The 19360-nt window shown below is 40.6% G+C and overlaps 2 protein-coding genes across 2 annotated transcripts; one reads left to right on the top strand and one right to left on the bottom strand.

Moving 5' to 3' along the window:
- gps2 (G protein pathway suppressor 2) lies at nt 1–4416 on the top strand. The gene is made up of 10 exons (XM_079215053.1): nt 1–129; nt 651–760; nt 905–1017; nt 1147–1226; nt 1329–1408; nt 1661–1832; nt 2103–2186; nt 2339–2415; nt 2717–2812; nt 3317–4416. The coding sequence occupies exons 1-10, from the start codon at nt 36–38 to the stop codon at nt 3407–3409; spliced, it is 999 nt and encodes a 332-aa protein (XP_079071179.1). The 5' UTR covers nt 1–35; the 3' UTR covers nt 3410–4416.
- Nucleotides 4417–5867: 1451 nt separating this feature from the next.
- LOC306733487 (eukaryotic translation initiation factor 5A-2-like) lies at nt 5868–18972 on the bottom strand. The gene is made up of 6 exons (XM_079214735.1): nt 18840–18972; nt 8548–8708; nt 7148–7252; nt 6419–6547; nt 6237–6309; nt 5868–6027 (listed from the first exon to the last, which is right to left on the bottom strand). The coding sequence occupies exons 2-5, from the start codon at nt 8701–8703 to the stop codon at nt 6247–6249; spliced, it is 453 nt and encodes a 150-aa protein (XP_079070861.1). The 5' UTR covers nt 8704–8708; nt 18840–18972; the 3' UTR covers nt 5868–6027; nt 6237–6246.
- Nucleotides 18973–19360: the final 388 nt, after the last annotated feature.

Here is a 19360-nt window from a genome sequence, read left to right as displayed (position 1 = left end):
ACCTACGCCAGCTGGCCCCGCCGCTGCCTGTCACCATGCCAGCACTGCTGGAGAGACCCAAGCTGTCCAACGCGATGGCCAGAGCCCTTCACAAGCACATTATGAGGGAGAGGGAGCGCAAGAGACAAGGTGTGTGCTCACTGTGTGGTTTAAAACGAGCCAGAACTGACAAATACTACGTTTCTCTATTTAAAATGTTATGTATCCTGTTTTTCTTCTACATTAAGGACTCTGAATTATGATACCCAGCTTTGGAACAAACCCCAGAACCTTCTTATTCTCCTAAATATGCAGCTACCGCTACCACCCTGAAGCATTATGGTTATGAAGTACTTTGTTTTATTTATGTAATATCAATGTCTATGGGCAATATTGCAGACAACTTCACAATTACTCAATTTGTATATTACAAAAGCAAGCAAGTTACATTATATTTTATGTCCAAATCGATTTCATACCGTCTTAAAGCATTATCACCTTTTTATTAAATGTTCTCCACTAACATACATGGTAAGTGAGTATAGTGTCATACCTTGGTGTATTCATAAGTCCATTGTATATCTTATAATACTTCCTCAAATTGTTTATTACGGCAGAGATTTTAATGTGTTTTCCACCACCACTAAAAGAACATGCATATAATATTTCAGAGGAGGAAGAGGTGGACAAAATGATGGAGCAGAAGATGAAAGAGGAGGAAGAGAGGAAGCGGACGAAAGAAATAGAGGAGAGGATGTCTTTGGAAGAAACTAAAGAACAGGTTGGAAACATTTCAACTGCAATCTGTGTATCCAATGCCATATGGCTTTGCCCTCTTACTTTGGGTTGGACCAAATAATATACGGCAAATTGTACAGCAATCTATTTTCTTATGCTTGATTCCTGACCCCAAACTAAACTTCAGGTAATGAAAATGGGGGAAAAACTTCAAGGGCTCCAAGAAGAGAAACACCAGCTTTTCCTACAACTCAAGAAGGTACTTCATGAAGAGGAGAAGAGGCGCAGAAAGGAGCAGAGGTAGTAAGGATGACGCAGCTTTCAAGTACTTTTCATGACATAACATAACAGCAACATTTTCTTATTAAACCCAGAGATTTACTCTTTCTACGTATTTGTGGTATTCAGTTGCATTTTTGTTCTTTCTAGTGACATCACAACTTTGACATCGGCCAGCTACCAGCCCAGCCTGCCCATGCACGCAGGGCAGCACCTCCTCAGCATTCAAGGTAAGGAAGGAACCTCGCCGGGGTTCTCTGGAACATTGTCTCTTTGACATTATTTGTATTCGTCTCTTCCTAATACCGTTCCCTCTCTTTGTCTCCTTTAAGGCAGCCCAGTCGGCCATAGTCGACCTGGCGCGCTACTTGGAGAACGTAGTAAACAGCTGTTCCCAACTGCTGTGATTCCAGTGAGTAAAGTGGTGTTTCGCTAAAAGAACTGATGTCTTTTCTTAAAATATCCATCTCAAATATCTCGCCACAGATACTTCTCCATAGGTCATAGGTCATATGTTTGACTATGGATTCCTGAATTCTGTGTGTGGAGAATTCTTCTCAGATTTTTCTGATATTCAGTCTTGCAAATCCATGTCCTTCTAGATGCTGATTTATACACAGTATTGCGTATATATGACTGTATGACCTTCCTCCTTCTCCGTTAGGCTCGCCACTATCAAACTCCCGGGTTCAGCTCGGGCTCAGCAGAGCACGGGCAGTTCAGCGGTAGCCAGGGGGTCCATGAGTCCTATGGCGTGGCTCAGGTCCAGCATCCCTCCACCTACGCCCCTGGACCATCAGTACCTGTCAGTTTTGCAAGCAGTTCTCAAATCAGAGGTAAAGGACGTGTGTATGTTTAAGTGGCAGGGATCACCCATCACCTGTAATGTAAAGAAATGTGTACGTTGAAATAACTTAATTTCTGTAGTGTAGTAAATACAGTCCGAGATTTCTCTTCAGGTTTTTTCTCCCGAATATAAACTCCTCAGTTCAGTACTCTTTTGGTCAGTCTGGCTGATCGTCCTTCATAGTTGTTCTGGCATGCTGAGATCAGTCATTTGAACCACATCAAGGTTATAAGACAAAGTCACTTTTGTTCTCCCACAGGTGCGTCTGCATTTCAGGCCATGCAGTACCTCCCCCACCAGCAGCCTGGCTACCCCGTCCACAGCCACTTCACCTCCCAGCCTGGTCAGTTCCTCTGTTGTCCTTGTGTTCCACTGCTGTTTTTTTATTTGCAACCGTAGCTGTAAAAGAAAAAAAATATTGTAAAATAACCAGAATGTGTATTTGCTGTAAATGCTCGTTTGATTATAAATAGTAACTTCTTGTATCTCATGCAGGATACATTCCCGGAGCAGGGATACCCCTCCAGAAGCAGCTGGAACATGCCAACCAACAGTCCGGCTTTACCGACGCAGTAAGAAATGAAATACCAACAGTTTACTGCTATACAAGAGCGTCATCCATTAGCAAATTTAATTAATACTTAATAAAAAAGTATTAGATAATGCTTTGTGTTTTAAACATGGCTTTTTAAAATGTCCTACAAATCAAAATATTATTTCTAATTTGTAACTATCAGACGGAACGTAAACATTATAACAATTTTGGCCCAAACCTTTCCGAACTGTCTAAATGATGGAAGCTTCATTCACCCGGTCATCACTCCCTCATCTGATTACAATTTGTTTGCTTCCGTCTCATTGATGTTCTCGCAGGGTGCTTTGAGGCCGATGCATCCACCATCCATGCATCCTTCTGCTCCGGGACTGCTGCCCACACCGTCGCTGGCAGTCCAGATTTCCACTACAAAGGTGAAGGCCATCACACACACGCACACACTCTTTTCACCAAGCCCTTTCATACATCTTCATCACTCCATTTATAATTCTGGGTATGCATATTTTTATACATGCAAGCAGTATATCACAGTAGCTTTCCCTCTTGCGCCACCTTGAGGGCTCCTTCAACAGTTCCGTTTGAAGCATCACAGCCTCACAGGGACGTGGCTGTAGACTTTCTGTAAACTTCCAACAGTTGCTTCCTCGGCCCTCACATTTACATATTTTTCAGCTTTACCTGTGTTTACAGCGGACCTCTTTAAATGTATCCAGATGATGAGATTAAAATGTATCATCTCAGCGCTCCTCCCTACCTCATTTGCGCTGTGCACGTAAACTCAATTTTTGCATAGAAACCATTTTCCACCTTCCTGTTTTGGCAAAATTCCTCCTCCAACTCAGTACTTCCTCTTGATATCCACCTTTCTTCATTGTCATCGTGTGTTTCTGTTCATGCTGTACCCTTTCCACCACCAGGCCCCGTTTCAGACCTCTCCCCAGGGTGCTCCTCGACACGCCTTCCTCCCCCACAGCCAGAGCGGCCAGAGGTTCTACCACCATGGCAAGTAACTCGCCTTCATCGTCGGAGAGCTTCACTCTCGATTCTGGAGAACCTTTTAGATGAGTAATCCACTTCTCTGGCTGGACTATGGCGTATGATTTGTTTTTATTTCATGTACAGTATCTTTTTTCTTTTTTGTGGCTTTTTTAATAAGTGATTTTCAGTCCCTATATGTATTTTGTACACATCCAACTTTGATTTTTACATAACTTCAAATTAAGTTAATTTGTAAAATAGATTTTTTTCACAGAAGCAAAAAGGAGAAAATACCAGGTCCTCTTGGATGTAAATACCAGGTGCCCTTGGATGTGAATACAAGGTGCTCTTAAAGTAAAACAAGTGTAGACAAAGGGAAGCCTCTTTACAGCTGTGCCCTGAGGAAGACCCAGTTGTACTTTGATATGTCCTAAACTAAAAATGGCATTTAACCTTCATCATGGGCTGCAGGTTTTCCTGAAGTAAGGCCAGAGGCTTGTTTTTGTCTACAGATTATTTTACCTACACTGTAAAGATGTTCTGGAGGAGGGTGTTTGCTAAAATGTCAATATCTTGTATAAAAGCAAGACTGCATGAACCAGAACTTATTCTTTGTTTACTAACATTCATAATTACAACAATCAGTGGGGTTCTGTGACTCTGCTCACTAAAGTAGGAAGAACAAAAAAACACAATAGAGGAAAATATTCATCAATACTTGGTAGTTGAGTTTACAGTTTGTAGATGAAGTCTACATGTTTCCCCTAATGTAACGTTCCCACTGAAGAACACTGGTACTGAAGCGCATTGACTGAACAGAAGAAGTCAATTTCACTGTGTTGTGGACTTCTAGTCGGTCACAGTGGACCCAATACGGTTGGTTACCACGAAATCAAGGTGACCATTTTTCTTCCAAAATGATGGAGGCTTTCCAGTGTTTTTTTGCGTTGTCCTCTTTTACAGAATAAATGTTATCCGAGTCTCTGCTGTTTTTCAAGCTTTTATGTTGCTAAATAAAATAAGCAAACGCCAAGCTCAACAGTTTGTCATCTTTGTTTTTTCATTCCGCACAGTTTGCATTTGATGTCTGAACACAAAGAAAGGATACCAAACTGCCACTAGTGATCTGCCTTCTGAATCATTGATAAATTCAGGAGTACCAAAATATATCCCACTCAATGTCCCCTAACAGCTCAGTGTGGATGCTCCTCTGAGGCGTTTCTGACTGAAGGACTTGTGAACTCGTTCTTGAAGCGGGGCTAACCGCTAAGGTCGGTAACCTTTTGTTTAATAGACACGTGGTCAGGTGATGGAAGTAAACAGCAGAATGGGCTTGTTCAGATCTTTAAAAGAAAAGATGGAGCCTGGTATTCAACCCTGAACACGCCTTAACAGAACAATGCAGAACCAGAGTTGAAGCCCTTTGTAAAACGGGAGCACGTAAAACCAACAGTTTTAACATTATCACCACCTTTCGTTTTTATATTTCGATCATGCTACGTCAAAATGAGACTCATGCTCATAATAGATTTAACACGAGGCAAAACAGTCCATTGAGGGGTCCACACTGCTCAGAAACACTCACCAAATTAGTTCCATTTTCGTCAATTAGAAATCTCAGCTGATCACTAGTATGACCCGTTTAAACAAATATACACAAAACTATTTCCAGTACAGTGGATATGCATATTTTCGGGATCTTGTTAACTGGAGTGGCGTTCCCCTTGGTCCAACGATCAACATTAAACTGTACATGTACATGACGTCGTACACACTTGCACTGGCATGGCACATGCTGGTTAGGATGGCCACATAGCGGCTGGATTTCGAAAGCAGGAAGCTCGACACAGAGGTTACATGGAGGCAAAGCAGGTGTTTATTTCACCAACACTTAAGACAAACAGGACAGTCATGGTGTACCAAGGCAGCGTGTGGGCCCAAAGGCTCTATTGTATGAGGCAGCTTTATATAGCCTGATACTGATTAGGACCTCTACCTGACAACACATGTACCTATAACACAATACATACATTTATATACTGTAGTGGTAAAATATGTGTCCTTTTATGTTGACCTTTAAACTTACGTGTCATTCACTAAGAAACGGCTACTGGGCCTACACGTCCTCCCTTCACCTTATATGGAGTAAAGAAAGTGCAAACTGTAGTTAACAGAAACGTGTGGATAGTACTGCCCGTCTCCACCAGGTTAGATTAGATTAGAAAACTTTATTTATCCCCAATAGGGAAACTCATCGAAACTTGTTATCGAAACGGTCCAAGGCCAGACTCATGGGTGCGAGCAGGTAGAAGATAACTCATTGCTGTGTGTGTATAAAGGAGCTTGTGTGATACAATACTTTGAAGCACTGACAACTGACGCATGCAGCTGTTGTAACTCTTCCCTTGCAAGAAATAAACAAAGACAATTCTGATTCCAACGGGCTTTTATTCATTATTTACGTTCTCCTGATAACATAAGAGATTTTCCACAACAACACATTCTTATCCCCTAATATCAATAATCTGCATGATCTCTATTGATGCCACGCATCACTTTACAAACCCCCCCTCTACCAATTATCACTTGGTATCTCCCGGAACCATACATTGGTGCTCAGGCACTTGGGGACTCTATTAGATGGAAGACCCTGGAGAGGAGACACAACCGAGGTAAGTGACTTTAACACATTGCATCTTATTTGACTGCAACAAGAAACAGTTTATACTCCCAATCATTTCAGTGAAGCATATTTGTCTTCACAGGTTCTACCAGAACCAATCAAGACATTAAAATAAGTCATTAACCCTTTTGAGTGCGTCTCGTTCCATGTCGATACATCTGTCGCTCTGTATTTACCTGCAGTGGCTTATAATTTCAAGTATTTGATGCCAATTGCAGCTTCTTCATTCAATGCAGTTAGAACAGTGATCTGAAAGAGCAAAAAGATACGGATCTATAAGATGGTGATGTTTTGTGACGCTGACCTCACTCGATCAAGAGGTCAAAGTTGGAGGAGAAGAAGATGCGACAACACTGACCATAATATTCTCATCGGCTTCAAACTTGCTCTCTATCTCTTTGCCGAGGTCTCCCTCTGGACTCTTCAGGTCCTGTCTCCGGTCCCCGGTGTCCTGTTGCAGAGACAGGTAGCCATCTTTGATCCCAAGCTACGAGAGGGGAAATAAATAGGAAACAGACGAGAGTAAGCGGGCGTAGCATCGTCATACATGCCTCATCTTTTAATCTAAACATTTCAGTTTGAAAGCTTTCCATTACGGAGGCCGTTTACTATTACACTATTCTTTTTCAGAGAGGTAATGATGCTGTGACCGTGTTGTAGGGGGACACAAATATGCGGCTTTCTCAAATAATTATCCAACTGCTAATAGTCCCCCAGCTGTTATGTACAGTTACCTCTCAAAAGCTTGTGCTATTTAAAGACCAAAGCATTTTTGTGACTATTACTGTGATATCTGAGACTGACTATTCACTCCACTCATTCTTCTGAGGCAGACCATGACAAACATCACTCAGACTCTCACTTTCTGACTCTCTAAGTGGAGGCAACCCAAGTTTTCTGCTCAGCTTTTAGAAAAGTAACGTTGAATGATCTGACTTTTTACAGGAACAAATAAAAACTCTCCTAGGAGTGTGTTAATGGAAATAAGTGGTTGTTTAGCAGGGCAAATGTTCTGTTTCTACTATGGAATAATATACAATATACTAGATAACAAACCACCGTCTCTTCAGTCCTCCAGCTGTCTCACCTTGTAATCCATTCTCTGGACGTTGGGGACGTCCATGTTCTCGGTGGAAGGACAGATATCTTCATACTTCTCACCAGAGAAGATGTCGAGACCAACCAGGTGGACCTGCGCGAGCACAAAACGCACGGAGAGGAGGAAAAATCTGCCTTCTGACTGAAGTGTACCATAACATCCTGATTGAGAGACTACGTGATTGGGTGGGCATATCTGGCACAGCGTTGGAGTGGTTTTCATCTTACCTCGCTAACAGAAGTTAGTTTTACTGTCTCTGTGGGAGAATTTGAGTCGGACATCTCTCCACTGTCTTGTGGGGTACCGCAGGGCTCGGTCCTGGGGCCTCTGTTAATGTCTTTATATGTATTACCTCTGGGACATCATCATTAAAACCTATAATGTTGCTTATCATCTATATGCAGATTATATCCAACTCCATGTCTCCTTTAAACCCAGTGAGGCTTTCAGATTGTGTAAATGCTATTAAAGACTGGGCAGCAGTAAATTGCTGACAACTAAATGATAATAAGACGGAGGTTCTAGTTCTTGCACCTGATGATGCTGTCCCTATGATCGAGCAGAGCATTGGTCCACTCTCCTCTACTGTCCACCTACACCTGCGTGATCTCGGGGTAATATTTGACAAATCGTTGTCGTTTGACCCCCATGTGAAGCAGGTGTCCAGATCCTGTTTCTTCCACCTATGAAACATTAGAAAACTGAGATCTGTCATACGGTTGAATTGGAGATGATAATACACACTTTTATATCTTCACGTATTGATTACAGCAATGCCCTTTTTTCCGCACTCAGTAAATCTGCTATTAACCGGTTAAAGACCCGTGGGACCGAGCTTTTGAGGCAGTTGCTCTGAGGCTCTGGGACGCTCTGCCTGCGCCTCTATGTTTGGCTGATTCAGTGATGTCTTTTCAAAAACAACTAAAGACTTACCTGTTTACGCTGGCGTGACCTATATCCCTTAAAAAAGGTTAGATGGCTATAAATAATTAAGTGTTTCACATCTTCCAAATACAGAATTTATTTAAAAAAAGTGAAATATAAACTGTAACCCGACAGGGATACATTATTGTTCCTGTACAGACTGAAAGTGTCCCTTAATATGAACGTCTCTATCTTCCAGAGATAGAGTTCCCCCCCTCCTCTGTTGCTCTCCCTCAGGTTTCTTCTTTTTTTTTTTTCCTGTGAAAGGGTTTTTACTATCTTTATTGGGGGAGTTTTTCCTGATACGTTGCGAGGTCCCGGGACAGGGATGTCATGTGTACAGATTGTAAAGCCCGCCGAGGCAAATTTGTATTTGTGATGTTGGGCTGTATAAAATAAACTGAATTGAATTGAATAATTCACTGACACTCCCTCGACGTCCCAGCACTCTGAGACTTACTGACCTGAGCGTGGCCGTGCTTGCCGCTCTGGGAGGTGGACATCTCGACGATCTTGCAGGGTCGGCTTTTCAGCATAACGAAGCCGTCTATCTGCAGGGCAGAGCACTGCGTGGGGTAGGTGGCATCACCCGTCTGGAAGTCCTGCTCTGCGTCTGCCATGCCTGCTGTGGAGGCCGACACACAGGAGGCAGACGTTAATATACGCTCATGATCTATCCAGGAGAATGGATACACAGTTAGAATAAGAGCCAAGATGTGTGTTTCATATTGTGACATAAAACAGGATGTTGTCTGACAACTCAGTGAGTGATGCAAATTGTAAACTTTTTTAGATTGTTTTTAGTGAAAGGAGTACTTCATTTCCTTTACTAAGCCTGGGTGTTTGGAATTTGTTGATGCTATTGTGAATATGATACCAAAACAATGCTTTTAAAAAAAATGTTTTTCTAGGATTTCATTTTTTTTGTCAAATGAAAAGGCACCAATGTTTTTAAACATTAAATTGTGTCCAAACACAAAGAGGAATTTGCATCAAGAAAAAACAACATTGAACTTGCTAAAACAGTAAATATCCGAGTAAAGGATAAATAAACAAGACGACAAATATGATTTTATATACTTTAGATACACTGCACTAGGACAATATTTAGATTAAAACTGATTGAGCCACATAGAAAATATTGTCTAACAATTGCAATATTTTACTTTATACTTCAGCAACTGCTGTTTACTAGGGCTGATATACCATTTACTCAGGTCATGACTACTTCATTGTGGACACACACTGATACGTGAATATCTGTCAATATTTCAGCAGAACAAGATGGACATGTGAGAGTTGGTGGGTGATACCAATTAAAAATGTGGGGGTGCAGAGGAAGCAACACTTTAATTCAACGCTGAGGACTAGGCAGAGCAACATAAACATGACACCTGTTCGCCAAGCCTGGTCATACTGTAAAAAATAATCCTAAAATAAATTAAAACAAATTCAACGTTAGATTGGAGTTTTTTATTTAGCTTGCAAGTGTGTGTGGCAAAGTGTGTCATAAGCGAACCACATTTTTGAAATAGAAGTAATGTGGCAGACGAAAAGTGTATTGACTGACTCACATTATTCAAACAAATGAACATATTCCTTCCATATACCCCGTACAACACGCAGAGTAAACTGGAGCCAGAGACTACTGTACCAAAAATGTAGGGTTTATTGATGGATACAGTAAACTATAGTTTCGTCCATAAATCAAAAGTGCAAAAACAAGAAAGTAAATCATGTGTGACTAAACTGCTCTGTCAGGGAGGTCAGTGTAGAGCTAAATAAAAACAGTAAATAGTCACACAAACCAAATAAAATGAGTGACACAATAGTAAAATGCCCATGCAAAATATATGGCTGCTCTATCACAGTGTGCCCCTTCAGCACAGCACAAAACCCCACAAGCTAAAATAAAAACATAAAAAGGCCCATGCGATTGATTATTTTAAAAAGGACATTGAAATGTAATAGGCCTGGAAAAAACAGTGGTTGCTCCTTCAAAGACTGTAAAAACAAAAGAAACACATTAATATACAAAAGGAACCGGTACGAAAACATGTCATAAAAACATGTGTAACCTAGTAGGAAAGATGTTGTCACCACTAAAGCCACTAGAGAGCACTGTACTTCAGAGAAAGCCAGTGAGACGTAAAGAGCGAAGCAGGAAGTAAAATCCTTCGTTTCAAGTTTGCCGTGTGGGTAAGTATGTTCTAAATGTTATTTCTATACAAAACAATCAAAATATGTTCAATAATATGAGTGTATAGAAGTCAGGAAATGTATTGTATGTCGCTAAATGCGCCGATGGTGATTCAATTGGTCCGATGTTTACAGATTTTATCTACATGTGCTGAGCGTTCATGAGAAGACTGCAAAGCTAAAAATGTTTGGCATCTTAAGACCATCCTACAGGGATACATTCTGTTATCATTCATGTTCTTTAATATTTAATGTGTGTCCATTTTACCGAAAATAATGTTCATTTTCTTTATGTAATGCTGTATGGGATGGGTGTCTGTAGCTGCCACATAGCTGCACTTGAGCTAGCACCAAGATAAAACGTAGTGAGTATATTGTGATGTACTGCATCATTTCTCCTTATTAGCCTTTTAAAAACCAAGCCTTTTTTCCGCAAATGAAAAAGTGGTCATACCCATACTAAAACAGGTCTAGCTCCTCAACCGCAAGGGCTATTTGAATATTATTGAATATTATTTTTAAAGTGATATAAGATAGTAAACCTTGTAAGAGTACACATATATGGTTAACACAATTTAATTTAAAAATAATTGTTGCTTATGGATCGTAACTTTATAACGTATCACACAATTCATCATAACTCCCCCATACAAGGTTGTAATTGAGTCAAAAACAGCTCCTTTTAATCGTACGAGCCTCTGGGAGCTCTCTAAAGCCAAACCCAAATGAGACTAACAGCCCTTTTAGCCACTCAAAATGAGTAAAGTAACACATTTTGCAAAAAAAATTGAAGATCTGCTCCCACAAGAAATGCCCTAACTTTCTTCCTGGACCTCGAATGCGCCTCAACCCACAACATGCGGTTATAAGCTACCAAGCAAGCTTGGGTGGCACATCGTTTTCACCACAAAGTATGTAATATTTCAGGTTTGGAGCTTTCAAAACAATTATTAAGTATTGCTGTATTCCACAAGACACTAGAAGGTCAAATAACTCTGGTAAGTGTTGATGTTAAGCACTACTGTGTTGATAATTTACTCTATTACAGTGAAAACACAGCACTGGTAGTGTAACATTCTAACATCCATTGACAACGCACAGTGTCACTTAAACTTAACACCATTTATAATTTTTCAATTAATTTACTCATTTTTAATGTCAAATTACATCAAATGTGTTTTAAATATTTTTTTTAAACATACCATTAATTGACAAGAAAAATCATCAGTTACCACAAAGTAATGCATCTCACATCTCTGTATTGTGCCAACAATCAAAACAATGATCTTAGAGCTGCATAAAATGGCAATGAGGGACAATGTACAAGGAGGAATCTGCCATTACATACTGCATTTGAACATCAAATGGTTTACAGATCATTTATGTGCAATACTGATGGGGTCAAGGATCATGTTGCGGCGATAGATAAAATGTCAGTTTCATCTTCTTCTTGATTGTGTCACCAGCAGAATGTTTCATCAGTGAGATGCTTCTTTGCATTCATCGTCGCTCAGGGCCGTCTCTGGAACAAACTCGGACTCTCGTCTGACAGTTGGTCCTCCAGACATGTCATCACCAGATGGTCCTTTGGCTGATTCTACACAATATAAAACATACTGTAGTATCAATGTTGATCACAACCATGTGCATTTTTAAAACACTTTAGGTAACTTAGATTTGACCTAAGTTTTAAGAAAAATATTGTTTATTATTGGCTGGAGAAACATGTGCAACAAAAGGCAATCAGTAATCTTGTGACTGCTTTGTTCTACATACATTATTCCAGTATTACTACAGAATTAGCTCCAAATGATGATCGTCTGTCTTTAGCAGTGCATCGCTGAATAGTTTTAATCCTCCAGGCAAGGTACCCTGTCCCACTCTTGCCATCATAATAATGCTCCTTGGAGGATAACAAAACAGACACTTCATTAGTAACATTTAAAATTGGAAAAACATGCTCTGGTAGAATTAAAAATGTTTCAAAACAGCATTTCACATAACCACAACCGTTACTGTGTTTAACTCTCATAGCCATTCTTAGAGTAAGGTTCACTGAGGTAGGGTAATAAGGCCACAATTCCTTTGGCATACATTTCTTTCACCTGTCTGGACGGTGATACGCTGCAAGATTAAAGAATACATTATTTTTCAGTCATATTTCCAGGATTTAATGAGAGATTGAGAACACAAGGGCTAACTACAAACAATTAGTAAATTACCCATTTTTCTCTGTCATGTCAGCTGAATGTTCACCATTTTCCTTCTGCTTTCATCCACCAAGGACTTGGTTCAGTTGTATTAATTTATTATCAGTTCATTCCTTAGTAAGAATGGATTCCACCAACTTAAACACAATAATAAACAATTCACTATGTTAGGAATATATCGATTGCAATTCATAGTTGACTTGAAGTCACTAGAAACCCAAATCTACAATAGCCAAACAATTAAAATGTCTTACCTGCAGCCAAAAACTCAGTCAGATTTGGTTCTGTCATTCGGACAAAAGTTTAGCTTTCAGCAGCAGGGTCCCTGTAAAGAGCACAATTGTCAGTTAAAAGTCTCATTAGTTACTCACTAGTTAAACACACAGTTAGCCTGATTGTTTACGTTACAGCAGGAGGAGCAGTTTTTTAGTAAACACACTAAAAGACACTTACCGCAGTCTTTTGACGTCAAGAAAATGGCGCCGTGAAAAATCCAGATTGGTCAGCAATGAGGTGAGGAGGGGCTTTTCAGAGTACCTCTGACACCACCTGTTTTAACTCCGTAAATTAACACCAACACTAGGCGGCATCTTACTTAAGCTGTTGTGGAAATAACTCTGAAAGAACCCATGGACTTTGACACTTCATATTTAACATTGTGGATTTTACTGTGTAGGAGCTGCAGCGTCACACCAGTGGCTTCTTGCAGAAACCTTTTCTCCTGACATTTTATTTTGGAGCCCTTAGAAAATCTGACACTTCCGACTCTTCATGTTTTGCAGTTGTATTCCCTCGCAGTCTATGATCCTAGATCAGCATGAGAAACCAACGAGGACAGGCGTCCCCCTTCCAGTGTAAACATGTTCTCAGTGGAATGAGAGGTTGGTTGTGTTCCGAGCTAAAGGTGTAAAGGTGTATTTAGTGCTGCATACCAGAGACCTGACCAGCTGCGTAACTGGGAGGGAACTGAAGCTGACAAAGCAGTCTGGCCTTGGTTATTGGATACAAGGAACAGGCCACAAATATGGCTAAACTCTCTGCGTTCACACCCGTTTACCGCGGTAGTTTACTCGCTCGACAATAAAAGTGTGTTCGCACCAAAGGCGGCGCAAAGGGGGGCGTGGCTTATCTCCGTTGCTTCTCTCCGTGAAAAGAGCTATCATTTCCGCTATCGACCATGGAATAAATAACCATTATTTCTGCGTTATACTTGTTGTGGAAGTCCCCAAAATGTCGGAACATCAAACGCCATGGCGTTTAAGTTCATAACATCATCCATAGCCGCACACAGCTCGGTGAATTTCACCGACTCCCCCTGGAACTGCACCTGGCTTATCTCCGTAAAACAGATACCGTTTCCGCCATCCACCATGGAAATAACCACTAGTTCTGCTTCATACTTGTTAAATAAGTATTCCACATACGTCAGAACATCAAACTCCATCGTGTCTGGGTTCATAATATTATCCGTAGTCCCACAACAGCGTCTCAATGACGGCCACTACCAGCGCTACTTCAGGCAGAGCAGCAACAGTTTGATTCAGCAACGACAAGACGGCGGTGATGACGGGCGCAGCTTCTCTACTCTGATTGGCTGACGCAACTCTGAGTCACGCGATTTTTTCGCCAGAGTTGGGAAATTTCAACTCGCGCGAATTTGCGCCGCGTCCAATGCTCTGTTCGCGCCGCCTCAAATGCGGAATTCACGCCACCCGGCGGAAAATGTGCATCTTCGCAACCTGTCGCGTCTGTGCATTGACTTGTATGTAATCTACTCGGGCCAATAATTTGTGCCGCGTTTGGTGTGAACATGGCATAAGGGGTCTGCGAGCGCTTCGAAGCGGGCTACGATGTTTACGCGATGTTTCTATAAATAGCTCCGCAATAAAACGGCACAGAAATGTGGTTAAAATTGTACCGGACTCTCCAGCCTCTTCACTTCCGCTTCTTTGTTTTTTGTGAGATCGTACGTGACTCACACAGCGAGCTCTGAGCCTGTGACGTTTGTGTCGAGCTACGCCTTTCACCGTGATTTGTCGATTTGTGTGCCAGTCGACATTTTGTGTGAAACTAACCAATGAACACTCAGGAAATCACTAAGGACCTACCCACCTACACTGCAAAAAAACAGTGCAGTTTTCAGTCAGAGAGATGACAGATCAGCTGTTCAGTATTATTCTGCGCGATGCAACACACGGCTATGTGCTGGTAAAAAGTACATACATACAGAGTACGTGTTTTGTTCTCAAATATATATAGTAATTATTTTGTTTGAAAAGAAAAATAATAATTCATAATGTTAACTTTTCATCTGCACACACCCCATGACGCTTGATCTGTAGTATGAAGTTATTCCTCAGTCCCATTTCTATCTCGGTCCCTCTCTCTTTTTGGTGAAAGTAGTGACAGACAACACTTCTACTCAAAAAAATGATAATACAACATTTGTTAATAGGCATTTATTTACATTTATCTACCATTGTATTCATATATTCCACTGCTTTTGTGAACCTAATACCTTTGGTAAACCAATGTCAAGCACTAAAACAGTTCGTCCACATGAGTAAAGTTATGTTTTCATAAGAGATTTGAAGAATTTCAAAAATCAAGCTTCAATTTTTCAGCTTTAGGGCCATATTATTTCTTTAGACTTGTGCATTGGGACAATAGTGCCTCATTATATAGAGAGCTGAGATTGTTCTGTACATTTTGATATACAACACATGAGTATGTATCATATGCAAGTGCCTTTTAAAAAGGTGAATTTAAGAAATTATGTATAATTGAGAAAATGACCTCAGAGGGTTATGGAAGACTCATATTCTGTTGCACAGCTTCAGTACAATTTCACCTGCCTACACATGCATCGAAAGAGTGGATCTACCTCTCTATACTGATGAACACGGCCCCCTCCCCCAGTTGTAAACATGCAGGTGAGTTTCCTGGAGTCTTACGCAATCCCTCCAGTTAACATCCCTCAACAAACACTGATAACACATGATGATTTAATACAATTAACTTAAACAACTATATCACATTTCTAAAATCATGCTTTCCGAACATGCACCAAAAGAAAAGAGTGCTTACCAAATTAGTCCCTCAACAAGGATGGCCTCAGCTGCTCTCAGGTGTTTGACTACCCAGGAAGAAAGGCCCTTTTTATAAGCTCTGCCTCTTTGCCTGGGTCCTTAATCGCAGGCTGCCTGTGTCCTGCCTCACCACAAAGAGATCAGGAGAGTATAACACGACTTGAAGGACAAGCTCAGGAAGTGTAAGGACTCCTACAGGAGGAAGCTGGAGGCCAAACTCCAGCAGAACAACGTGGGGGAGGTGTGGACCGGGATGAAGCAGACAACTGGCTTCAAGGTTGGAGTGAGACAAGCAGGGCCAACAAGCCAAACTTCTTTAACAGGTTTAGGTCCCGACCCTCATCTGTCTCCTCCACACACCACGCCACACCTCCCAAACACCTCTGCTGCCTCCCCTCCTGGTGAGCTCCATGGACACAGAGGCTGCAGTCGAATAATAATAATAATAATAATAATAATAATTCTTTGATTTTATATAGCGCTTTTCTGAATACTCAAAGACGCTTTATATAGGAATCATTCACCCACTGATGAGAGGAGCTACCATTCAAGGTGCCACATCAGGACTATCTAACATTCATACACCGTAGGCGCACTACGGACGCAATTTAAGGTTAAGTGTCTTGCTCAAGGACACATCGACACAATCGAATAGTCCTTTTTGCTTAGGAACCTTCCTAACTGAGTGTAATGACCCATAAATACCTAAGTGGCCGCCATGATAAGTGCTGGTTGAATTCTCTAAATGCAAAAGAAAGGAGGTCAATGCTTCCTTACTTGGCTCCTTTAGCATAGGAACCACTGGACCTGCCTTTACGAAAGGAAAGGACATTATGCCGACCCACAATTCCTTGCGGTGGCAACATTTAAAGTGACGCACCATTCGGCCGTTCACGAGAACAAACGATCATGAAGACAAATGCAGATCATGTAAATAACCGTTGCTATAACTTAGAAATACTCTGTTAAATCTGCTGGTAAACTACAAACGTGACATTGCTGTTGCTGACAACTGCTGTAACCTGATCAAAGTGCTGTATTTGATATTCTCTGGTGTTGTAGCCTTGTTCTATTATTTTACTTCAGCTACAGAAGCTTTGATAAAAGTGTTAAACTGGACGAGCTCTTCAGTCTCAACAATCTTGGACTATGCTCTGCTGTCACATGGACAGAAACAGGAGAACATTCCTGCCCAGTGCAATAAGACTGTAATAAATCACCTCTGGCCAAATCAATCACTCAACTATAACACTGTTACACCATTGTTTGTTTGTTTGGCTACATCTTTGCACTACTGTTTTGTTTGTTTTGTTAGTTAATTTAATATTATTATTCTTTATGTATATAGTGTGCAATTTTCTTATTATTCTTTATTTTTTTTGTATATATTGTACATTTTTTATATTGTATTGCTTACCTGTATGTATAAATGCTGCTGTAGCAAAAGAAAATTGTACAATTAATAAAGTAACTATCTATTTATCTATCTCTCTCTATCTATGACGGCATGTGACATCATGTGATGTAAATTGCACAGACACTTTGTTACATTGTAGTCTGGAATACAGATGTTATATTGTATAATATGATACAATGTAACTGCAATAGAATGTCTACAATGTATTCTGGAACAGTTTATGCTCAACCACTGGGTCGGGGCCCACCGGTGGACCTCGGAGTGCCACCTAGTGGGCCGTGGAGGGACTGTTTTCTTTTTTTCTTCATCTTGTCTGTACTCAGTGAACACATGATGTGATGGACACACTGTAAAATGATCTACCTTGTATATATCTTTCGCATTTCTGTCCGTTTTTGCACAGCAGGTACTTATTGGCATTTACATGCAGCTGACAGCAACAGAGCTGTAATGAACAAAAGTTGGATGACTACCGAACACGTCATTATATTAGTCATGATCCAATGTAGAATATATCTAGATATATCTAGAATTTGTGTTATTATGCCATTAACTAAAATGGGAAAAATAGTTAACAGACATAATCACAGACCCTTTCATTGAAGCTACAACTTTTCTGGTCTTCTCTTGGGTAACTTGAAACAAACCTCGGCAATGCGGCATAACACATTTCTCATCCGGATGCAGTGAAAGTACGAGGCAGATCAGTGTGTGTAGAGGACTTTTCATTCACCAAACCGTTGAATAAACAGGATTCCAGTCTTTCTTCTTATAATTTTCTGTATCTTTGAAAATGTTCTTACTCCACACACTGTAAAATCCGATTAGTTAACCTTACTTAAAAAAAGCTTGCAAACCGATTGCCTTAAAAAAATCAAGTAAAGGAACTTGTTAGAGAGAAGTAAAGTTGACGATGTATTGTATGTTGTACTAACACATGTTTATTTAGTGTAGTATACTTACACTTGAGTTTAAGTAACTAAAAATAATGAGTAAGGAGTACTTAAAACTTTACTCAAGATGTACTTTTGACTAGTATAGCCTACTTCAAATTACTATCTCAAACAACTAAATTATTTCAAGTGAAATATACTTTGTGTGCATCCCAAACAACACTTAGAGCTGTGCGGTATACCGGTTCGACCCCGGTGCATACGGTATGAATTTTTCATATACCCTCATACCGGTGGTGCATAGCCGCAACGACTGTTGCCGCTCTTTGGCAGGCACCAAAATGTAATGTTCACAGCTCACAGCTGTGGGCACAGCGGCCATGGTTCAAACTGTATAACAACAATTAATAACCCACAACTAGCGCTCGTTAACAGTGCAAAACACCACGACACAACAGTTTGTGACACAAACAATTTGTAACACTAATAATTGTGCATTTAGGAAATTACACCACCGAACTGCATGCTGGGTACACGCTACGTTACTGTTGCTGCAGCCTCTTGCAAACCTTCAACACAGTTCTCCAGGGATAAAGTTGTTGGCTTTACAAACAGTAAATATATCTCTTAACACGCACTGCACGTTTCAACACAACCTTGTTTAACGCCGCTTCTGCAGAAAGCTCGGTCATGCGGCGTTCACTTGTAACTCGGACTTTCCGGGTGCTCAATGTCAATGCCTGCCACGAAAATGCATTCGTCAACTTTCATTATCTGACAATTACATCTGTTTTCAGGTGACCTGACTAGCTCAGGAGTGGTCGTCCCGTAACCACAAGGTAGCCTGTTCGATACCTCCATAGTTCACATGTTGAAGTGTCTTTCAACATTAGCAGCAGGAAGGAACACTGAATATTTTACACACAGTTATTTTGCTTGATAACTTACCTTATTGTTCTTCAAAAGAAAAAATGAGACTCAAAAAGTCTTTCTTGCCTCAGCTTCTGAGATCCACCGTGTCTTGAGGGCGCATGGACTAAGTGTTGGCTTCTGCACATGCTCAGACCCCAGCCGTTATTTGTTACTTGAGTGTATCAAGTTAGCTTTACTCAAAATAAGTAGTAAATTGGTTATTTTCGACCTGCAAGTAACTGTTACTTGGCAAAAACTAGTAAGAAGTGATATTTTTAAAAGCCGAGGAAAGTTATCTAATTTAATGTAAGTCTGGACCACTATTACATTTTACAGTGCAGTATCAGTGCTGCCACCCCGTCAGTTTGCTCTTCCGCTCATTGTAATTTCCTCTGCCAATGATAATTATACTTCAAATTGTTCATATCCAGGGACCCATGGCTTCTGAGCACAGTGAATGGTTTCATTGAACTTGCCAGTTATAGAGCTGTGGGTTAAATTTAGAGCTGTGAAACTGGAGTCGTATGACCTATATGGTGAAGGCTGGAATTAAAGGC

This window comes from Taurulus bubalis (assembly GCF_910589615.1).
Source record: "Taurulus bubalis genome assembly, chromosome: 3".
Taxonomy (NCBI): Eukaryota; Metazoa; Chordata; class Actinopteri; order Perciformes; family Cottidae; genus Taurulus; species Taurulus bubalis.
Note: the sequence above shows the minus strand (reverse complement) of the source record. Positions and strands in the feature narration are given on the sequence as shown.

What these genes read in the sequence shown, in the direction of transcription:
- gps2 (XM_079215053.1), top strand. Translation starts at nt 36, where the DNA reads ATGCCAGCACTGCTGGAGAGACCCAAGCTGTCCAACGCGATGGCCAGA. An exon ending in TGGAAGAAACTAAAGAACAG is followed by an intron (nt 761 to 904) that starts GTTGGAAACATT and finishes ACTAAACTTCAG; the next exon opens with GTAATGAAAATGGGGGAAAA. An exon ending in GCACCTCCTCAGCATTCAAG is followed by an intron (nt 1,227 to 1,328) that starts GTAAGGAAGGAA and finishes GTCTCCTTTAAG; the next exon opens with GCAGCCCAGTCGGCCATAGT.
- LOC306733487 (XM_079214735.1), bottom strand. Translation starts at nt 8,703, where the DNA reads ATGGCAGACGCAGAGCAGGACTTCCAGACGGGTGATGCCACCTACCCC. An exon ending in GCAAGCACGGCCACGCTCAG is followed by an intron (nt 7,253 to 8,547) that starts GTCAGTAAGTCT and finishes GTGCTCGCGCAG; the next exon opens with GTCCACCTGGTTGGTCTCGA. An exon ending in TCCAGAGAATGGATTACAAG is followed by an intron (nt 6,548 to 7,147) that starts GTGAGACAGCTG and finishes CCCCTCTCGTAG; the next exon opens with CTTGGGATCAAAGATGGCTA.